This window comes from Parambassis ranga, chromosome 3, assembly GCF_900634625.1.
Source record: "Parambassis ranga chromosome 3, fParRan2.1, whole genome shotgun sequence".
Lineage (NCBI taxonomy): Eukaryota > Metazoa > Chordata > Actinopteri > Ambassidae > Parambassis > Parambassis ranga.
The window spans coordinates 5325246-5334301 of NC_041024.1; the positions used below are offsets into that span (position 1 = coordinate 5325246).

A 9056-nucleotide genomic window follows, 5' to 3' on the forward strand; every position below is an offset into this window, starting at 1 on the left:
TATGTTATAATTAACTATTCACACACTTCTAAAAAAAAAAAAAAAACACATCTACACATCAGTGTGAATCTGAAAACCACGAAAACATTTATCACGTTTATGAATCTTTATACATATTTTTTTATTTTGAGTGTTTTTTTAAATGGCATTTTGTAAATAACAAATTTTCTCATGCATGTAAAAATATCTTATTATTTCTATATTTTATATTTCTCATGTCAACTTAAAAAGTGCAAGCAATGCTTGAGCAATAGTTGTTATTATTGTTATTATTACAAAGTTTCAAAAGCCTGATTTCACATAATGTAGTTTAAATAGACCAACATACACCGACAGCACTGACCATTAGAAAGCCAATCAATAATCAATATATTGACTACATAGCATTTTCAAATAAAGTCAATTTTTAAACCTTAATATTTGATGTTTATAAAAGTTTCACTGTGAACATGTTTTATTACTTTGTTTTATTTGATTCAAACAATTTAAATATAAATGTAACTAGCAATTTCGATTATGGCAAAGTATGTGTTCACATTGTTCTAATATTTTAAGTATTTTATATTAAATTCAAATATAAATGAAATATGTGAAATACTAAAAGGCACAGGAATTCCTATTTTTTTTGTCACTTACTAGTTTTTGTGATGCACATTCTCCAGATAAATGCATATTAAATATTAAAAAAGTGTAGAGTTTGGGTGTAATAATAACAAACTACAACTTCTAAACCATAAAAATAATTCAAGAGGGGAATATGCCGTTTTATATCCCATCGATCCTCTCAATCAAAAAGAAAAATAAAACAGGCAGAAACAGTGGCCAAAGCTTAACCAATCGTCATTTATTTTGTACATCTACCTGTATTTCAAGGAAAATGTGTGCTAATGCAAAGTGGTTACAAAAATAAAGCACATTCTTACGTAAATATGACATGACAGAAAAACTACACTTACAAATGCTGATTAAGAAAATAAGGGGACGTATCACTTGAATGTCTGTGCCGTTTTTCCATCAATGTTAAACCAATTTATCAAAACATGTATAGTCACGAATATCTGACAGTTGTTTTACGATTCAAGTAGCATTTACGTGTACATTTCAGGAGGGACAACAATCTTTGCAGCAGTTTCAAAATGAAGTCCTGTGGGCCTCACTCTCTGAATATACTTGAAATAATAAACATAGAAAGTACAAACAAAGCAGTGATTGCATTTTCTCTCTGTGGCTTTTATCATTCTGTAACATCCTGTAATCTGTGTTTTAATATGATTTCTTGATCTAATATACATGGTGTAATACACTGTAACAATACATGACTTCAGTCATCAATAGTGGTGTTTCATTTAAAAAACAGCTTTTCTGACTGTACAACGCATTTTAGTGCATCAAAACATTTGACATGCATCCATCAACACGATCTGTTAGAGTGGAATGACTTACATACATCTATCTTTTAATGTAAACTATAGACAATGTTATTCTAGGGCAGTACCTCTGTGTTAACACTTTAATATACTGACTGAAGCAAAAAAACATAAATATATATCCCACTGACAAAGTAGTGAGTTTTACAAATACTACAGGCTGGTTAATCTCTGCTGGATTCTTTATATCAAGAACCTAAAAAGTGGTATTATGATTTTTTTTAAATCTTTTTTTTGCAGTAATGGTTTTGTCATTTTAGTCAGGCACCTCTGTGGGCAGCCCAGGTGCACCGTGGGCTCTGGGTATTGGCTGTGTGTGTGGGCTGTGTTACGTCTTCAAGCAAGTGGCTTCTGGTTTATGTCAACTGAGAATGTGTTCAGAAAGGAAAACCAGGATTCACTCAGTCTACACTGATTCATGTAACATTCATTCTGCACTCCGACCTTCAGTTTAATCACTATGCATACATATATGCTGAAGAGTCACCTGTGCTGCTGCCAAACATTCTACTCTATATAAATGTTAGGAAGTGTTCAGTGTGTCTACTCTCTCAACAGAGCAGCTGTTCTGTTTAAAAGTAAAGTCCCGACATACGTCACTACGTCCCTACTATTCATGACACAAGGATTTAGGTTGTCTGGTGTGAATGCGGCAGCTTGTTATATCAAAAAAACTGTACAAAATAAGAAGAAAAGAGAAATTAAAACAGATGGATGGAAGTTCTGGTGTGTTTCAAAATTGTCCTCTCAGGTCCTGGTAAAGAGGTAACGTGTTCAAAAAGGCAGTTGGGGTCTTAAAAAAAGTCTCCCTCTCCATTAAGCTATTGCCTTTGCCTCAGGCAGGAATGCCTCCCAAAATTTTACCAGCTGGAAAACAATCAGGACAAGAAGAAGGAAAAAAAGACATTAAAACATGATAGTAAGACTGATTCCTGCCCATGTGTGTGTGTGTGGATGCATGTGTATATGTTACATATATTGATCAATGATTACCCGTTGTTGAGATTGCATCATTGCCTCCAAGTATTTGATTATCTGGCTCTTGAAGTCCTTGGCTTTTTCTTTCTGCAAGGACAAAAGTGATCTCATAATCAGGCTAATTACAGGTTAGAGTTACATGTAGAGAGAAGGAGAATGTTCCGAAGAGGTCAAAATCAGTATAAAGAACTGATTCATTAAAGGTCATTTTGTAGGTCAGTGTTAAAAAAATGCAATCACACCTCAAATCTAAGAACTTCTTTGCGTACAGCCATACCAATCCTGTCAAAATCTCTCTCATATTGAGTCACCCTGGACTCCCACTGAGGACACAAACATAAACAAGCATTAATCAAATATATTCTCCATCATTTAAAAAAGGTACAAATGAACTTCAGCTGCAACAATATTCAAAGAAGACATTTCACATAAACACAGAAAAGCTGCAAATTGAGTTGAGTTGAACTGTAAATCCATCGTTGTGGTAACATAAGGACCTTTGAGGACCTTTATTTTTAAAATATCTGTGTTGTCTCTCTCTTTTTACCTCAGTGATCTCCTCTTTGGCCTGCTGCAGTTTGTCTGGTTTGTTGGCCCACAGCAGCTTTGCCTCGGCCTCTCTCTTCTTCTGCAGGGTGCTCTGAGCCTCCTGCCACCGCTGCCATGCCCGCATGCGCTGGTCAAAGCACCCCTGTGTGCGTCCATGTTATATTAGATGACAATAGTAACAACATTGCATCTTCTTCCTCTCTAATTTTGTTAAATATTAAGCAGTGTCCTTGCTGCTGTTTATGATAAAATACAGAGTTTAGAAGCTGCACTCACTGCACTGAAAATCAGAGCCCCTTTGTCCTTCTGTCAGTTCTTATGCATAAACACTGTTCTTAAATGTAGTCCTAAAATCAGACAGGTGTTACACCATCTTTACTTCTTCCTGCAGTATATCTCCCACTGAACCCTTTAACCTACCCGTACAGCTCCCACTAGGCGAATGTAGTCTGCAAGCAGCTCTGCTAAGATGAAGAAGTCACTGGCCGCCTGCTCCTGATGCAGCTGCTCCATCTTGTCCTCCACCTCTGCCAGCTGGGAGAGAGCCCGTGACAGGGCAGTGTTGTCCTCAGAGTTTCCCAGCATCGCCATACTTTTGGCAAACACAGCCGTGTTCCCACAGAGCTCTAGTGTTAAGAGGAGGAAACAGAAAACTTCTTCAGACTCGTATCACCGTAAAAGAGTAAGCAGCTGGCCCAATACTCTCTCTTTTTTTTTTCTCCAAAAAAAATGATTTGGCTCACCCTTCCTGTGGTTGACGAGAGAGTCGACCATGGCATGAAGCTTCCGTAGCTGCTGCTCCTCAGTCTCCACCTCTTGGAACTTGTCCTCAAACCACTGAGACACACAGCAAAAGCTTAGAGTCAGGGTTAGATCACCAAGGGATTTTTACCTTCTCAGTTCTGTCAGAATGATAAAATGTGCATCATTCAGAGCCCTCTTACAGTGTCAGACTCGTTCATTTTGATGGTCATTTTGTTGACAGCATCTGATGCCTTGGTGATCATTTTGAGGAAACCGGCTCCACTCAGTGCCTGGGTGTTCACTGCTCTGGGGAGCTACAAACACATACAGAGCACAGAAGTTAACACCTGAGTTATTTTTGTCATACATTTATAACTTAGGTGTTGGAAAACCAATTTACAGTACATCTTAAAATACCCACTTCATCTCTCTCCAAGAATTCACGGACGTCAGGATCTTGTAGTAAAGAGGGGTGAGAAACTATTCTCTGAAGATACCTACAAAAAGCACAGTGGGAACAGGATGAATTAACAAACATATTAGTGACAAATTAAGCAAAACACCAAATTAAATTATGTATGTAGTTATTTGAACCAGTATGAAGTGAATATGTGAAAGATGTTTTGATTCTTGCCTCTCCAGAGCAGCTCTTCTTCGCTCTACAAATTCCACTGATGACGGGTCATCCATCCCTACCTTCACTTTGGTCATACCTGTTGATTCAAAATCAGTTCATATTGTCAGAAATAAAAAGCAAAACGAATAGTGATAAAATGACCCAACAAACACTAAGCACCCACCTACGACACTTTTCTCGGGTGGTGGAGGGATGATGCAGCCATGAAGGGACTGCTTGACTGAAAGCTTTTCATAAAGACCCAGGAAGTCACTGAAACGCCGCCTCACAGAGAAGGTCTTATTCCTAAACATGGCCAACGAAGTCTGGCGAGAGACATCAGACTACATTAGCATGACACATGTAATAAACAAAATATATGAATGTTCACAAGATTGACTACAGACCCTGGTGGATACTTTGTAGGCCACATATGCATTCATGCCATCTCCTAAAAGAACAGAAAAAGATTCATTAGATTTAAATATGATATTTATAGGTCTGGAACACATCATAATTACAAGTAGGGCTGCAAAGATTACTCGAGTACTTGAGTAATATTCGAGGGCAAAAAAACTAATTTAGTAGTTGATGACTGATGACTCGTTTGGTGACATCATTGGGGATGATTCTGTTTTGGCGTAGCGGGATGATCAGTGTTTTGGGCACAAGAGGTTCCGGGTTTGAGACGCGGGTGAGCCGTACACACACACACACACACACGGTTTTGGCTCCGGGCATGGAGTCGGTTGCGCGCCGAAGCAATGACACTGCAGCGGTCCAAAGCAGGTATCCACCTGCTGCTAGATGCAGCCGTATCTATGGAAAAACTATGACATTTACACGTGATCCAAGTACTCGAGTAATCGCAAAAATAATCGCTGCAACAAACTCGTTTGTTGCAGCCCTAATTACAAGCACATTATAAATAACATCTGATTTAAATGCATATTTCATATAGATGTATGATAATGTAGTGTACAAAAGTAAAAAAAAATGACTGACCAACTTTTTCTGGGTTGGTGACAGCAACATCCACATCAAAACTATCCGTGGCCTCTTCCTCCTCCAGCTGTAATTAAAAAGAAAAGGATATAATTCTGTGAACACATCTCACAACTTTTTGACTACGTGGCTACGACAGGCACGGTTAAAGTGCAAACATGTGCATTCCATCAACTGTTTCCGCAGAAACTCAGCTTGACCTGTACCTGCTCCAAGGAGGTGGGCTGCAAGGATGCAGGGCTCTGAGTGAAGGAGGTGGCAGGACGAGGGCCAGAAGAGGTGGGAAGGTCCTTCTGAGCAGACCTGGTGGACTTGTCTGTGCCGAGTTCCACATGGGCCTCTGGAGGAGGAAAATACATTTGGATTAAAGTTTTCTCAAGTTTCCACGAACATGACAGATTAGCCCACAAATCCAAAACCAAAAGTTTGACATGGTTTTTAATCAGAATGATCTATTTTGCACTTTTAGCTTCCTGATGATAATTTATTTTTTTTCTAACATGTTTATGTTTTAATTAAAAGTACATTAGAATTGTGCATGATAAGTTTATTTTGTTGGTAATAGCACATGTCATGATGACAAGCAAATAATTTGTAATGTGCTAAGCCGCAGACTGCTGCACCCTCAGCGCAGAAAGGAACGCTACCAGAGGTCCTGTGTCCTGACAGTACCTAGACTGTACAACAACAGTATCACTTAGGACTGCTGCTGTGTTCTTTTTCCACCATGACCACCTGTATTCTGTAGAGTACAGCTCCTCTTATTTTATTTCATAATATGCATGGATGTACATGCCTCAGCTGTATATCTTATGTTTATTCTTTTTCCTAATTTTATTATATTTTATATTTAATTCTACATTATTTGTTACTTTTTATTTGTTCTGCTGCTGTAACGACTCTATTTCCCTCCGGGATCAATCAAATCTGATCTGATCTTGAAAATAAAACCAGACTTCAGATACTTTGTGTGGCCTGTGAGCTGCAGCACTGGCAGACAGTGTGTCCTCCTCACCAGCAAACAGGTCGTTGTCATCATCAGAGTGGACTCCGTTGGACTTGGCCGTGGTGCTGTCGGCCTCCTCCTCGCTGAACAGATCCGGAGGCTCCTCGCTGACGCGGTCCGGCTGAGAGACTCCTCGACTCACAGACACCGGGTTACTCTGCATGAAGGAGTTTTTAATAAATGGGGAGGGAGGAGAAGCGCCGCGCCATGACAGTCTGCTGATCGTTTTATCAGACGCTAACAAGAGGTAATCAGGAGGCAGCTGAGTGGAGTCATGTGAGCTAAACATTAGCAAAGCCAAACTCAATGTTCTGCTAAAAACAATGCAAAGTATACAACGTTTAAATGGACACCAAAACAACAGCAACAACATAAACAGGCCGGAAAAGCAGGAACGCATTGAGAAAACTTACAAGCTACGAGCTCGTTTTGTGTGTTTGGACACATTTATCAATGTTTTTAGCCATAGCACAAAATCTGCCAACATTCCTCTGCAGCCTGTCAGTGCTTCAACGCTATTCTGGATGCCATGAATGCAGGTCAGATCAGATAAAGAGGGTGACTTCCTGCCTCCCGACTAATGCTGGTTCAAAGCTCCATGTTGTCGTGGCCGAGCTGAAAACTTACGTTACTAACGAATATATCCTCTCCCTCGTCACTGTCGCCATCTGCCATGTCAGTCTGCCCGGTTTCAAGCTCCTCTGTTCCGGGAAAAGGAGGTGGATTCCGATCCGAGCTGGCCGCCATATTCCGTGTTGTGAGAAGGACTGACGTGCCGGAAGTGGAGGAGGGTGGTGGAAGGACGGTAGACGGCGGCAGCGACACCTGCTGGTCAGTGCGCCACATTACACCCGCCACGTAACCACAACATTCTTACTAACCAGTCATCAATCAGTCAACAAGTTCTTGAGATAAATCTTAGATATTAGACATCTTTTCTAAATTATTTTTATTCATTTCAATTTTAATCCAAGATTCTGTCTTTTACTTACCTGATGTGTTTCCATACACTTTTATTGTTTTCATTATTTTAAAATGTGGCTGTATCCTGTATCCAAGTTTTTTTAATCCACACTTTATTCAGTGTCAAATAGTGTTATATATTTTTATATTTTCCTGTATTATTCTTTTTTTTGCTGAACACTGCTGTTCTGAAAAAATAGGTCAAATTTTAAACAGACTGATGAAATGAGTTGAAAACATTCAATAACAAATGGTAAAAATGTCCGACTTGGAGGGAATGTCCTCCCATTTATAATGGATGGACTTACCTGAAGAGGCCGCAAATATATGTTGATAATATAAATATCCCAAATAACAGTATGTGATATTTGTATGTACCATTTCCAGAAATATTTCTTGGTCCTTTTATTGTAGTTTTGTACTTTCTAATTTTATTCTTAAAAAATAATGAATTACTGACTGTCAATGCTTTATAATAATAGCTGTGAAGTGCAATGAATCAGGACTAACTCAGATAACTTTCTTTACAATTCTCTCTCTGATAATGAAGAGGGGGGGGAAAAGCTCTCATAAATTAAACTGTTTCCCACACCTTAACCACACATATTCAGTTTAAAGTAAAATAAATTTTGGACAGTGTGCCAAAATCCCATGTGCATTATCAAAATGAATATTCTACTGCTGGCTCAGTGTGTGCAGTGTTTCAGGACGCTTCCCCATCCTGAGACACGTCTTGATTGTGTTTGATGAAAAGAAGACGAACAGGAACATTTACTTTGTTAGTATTCATAATAGTTTGTATACACAATGTATAGGAGCACCAATAAAAAAACATCTTTTTTTTCCAAACCTTTTTTTTCATCATTTTTTTTTTTAAAAAGCCACAGATTTGTCTTTTTTTTTCTACAGAAAGCAAAGAAAGCTCTGTACATGAACAAGCAACAACAGAATTCCTCATGACGAGCAGACAGCTCGGCTGCTCGATTCATATCATCTCTGAAGCAAAAAAAATAAAATAAAATAAACATAAAAAAACAAGACCAGCTGCCTGCTGCTTACCTAGGACACTACGTTACACAAACAGCGTTTGATATTTAAAACACAAGATATGTAAGAAATGTACTTTCCAAAAATTGTGAAAAAGTGCAATACAGGTTCAACTGTTTACAACTCAATAGATTATTTCCCAAAATGGAGTCCGGTCCTTTTTCTCCCCCCTCTGTTTTCAATCATGTTTTTTTTTTCCCCGACGAACGTGTTCCTTGTTTGTATCCATAGTTAAAATCTCTTACAGTTATATTGACATTCATGACGATGTACATTAATGAGAAACATGGTATTCACAAAAGTAGAGCAAATTACTATGATTGCAAATGACAAATTTCTTTGGGTAAGAGGGTGATGAAAAACTAGTTTCTCAGATGAATGTTTTTTTTCCTTTGTTTTTTTTTTTACATTGGATTTGTGTATAGAACAAGCGTCTTCTTTTTTTTCTTCATACAAAACCTACCATGTAAAAAAAAAAAATAATAATCTGGGAGTCCCCTTCAAAAAGCCAACATCTTTGCGTCTTATAATATCCGTGAAAGAACCCACAGAGATGAAGAACAGCAAACGCACATGGTCCAGCAGTTCAGATATCTGAAACCAAATACTGTTGTTTTTGGAAACGACACACACATTTGACAGAACGCCTCGTATATATAAAAGATAACTCATCTGTTGCTGTAGGTGATTTGCTTTTTTTCCTTTTCTTGTTTTTTTTTTG

General features: G+C 38.3%; 1 protein-coding gene across 1 annotated transcript; it reads right to left on the bottom strand.

The window, feature by feature from the left end:
* Nucleotides 1-814: 814 nt before the first annotated feature.
* On the bottom strand, nucleotides 815-7107 carry snx1b (sorting nexin 1b). The gene is made up of 15 exons (XM_028402422.1): nucleotides 6953-7107; nucleotides 6335-6482; nucleotides 5526-5659; nucleotides 5320-5386; nucleotides 4722-4765; nucleotides 4499-4640; nucleotides 4333-4411; nucleotides 4120-4195; nucleotides 3899-4012; nucleotides 3698-3791; nucleotides 3375-3580; nucleotides 2953-3096; nucleotides 2648-2728; nucleotides 2421-2492; nucleotides 815-2294 (listed from the first exon to the last, which is right to left on the bottom strand). Exons 1-15 carry the CDS (start codon nucleotides 7070-7072, stop codon nucleotides 2244-2246), a joined length of 1572 nt encoding a protein of 523 aa, XP_028258223.1. The 5' UTR covers nucleotides 7073-7107; the 3' UTR covers nucleotides 815-2243.
* Nucleotides 7108-9056: the final 1949 nt, after the last annotated feature.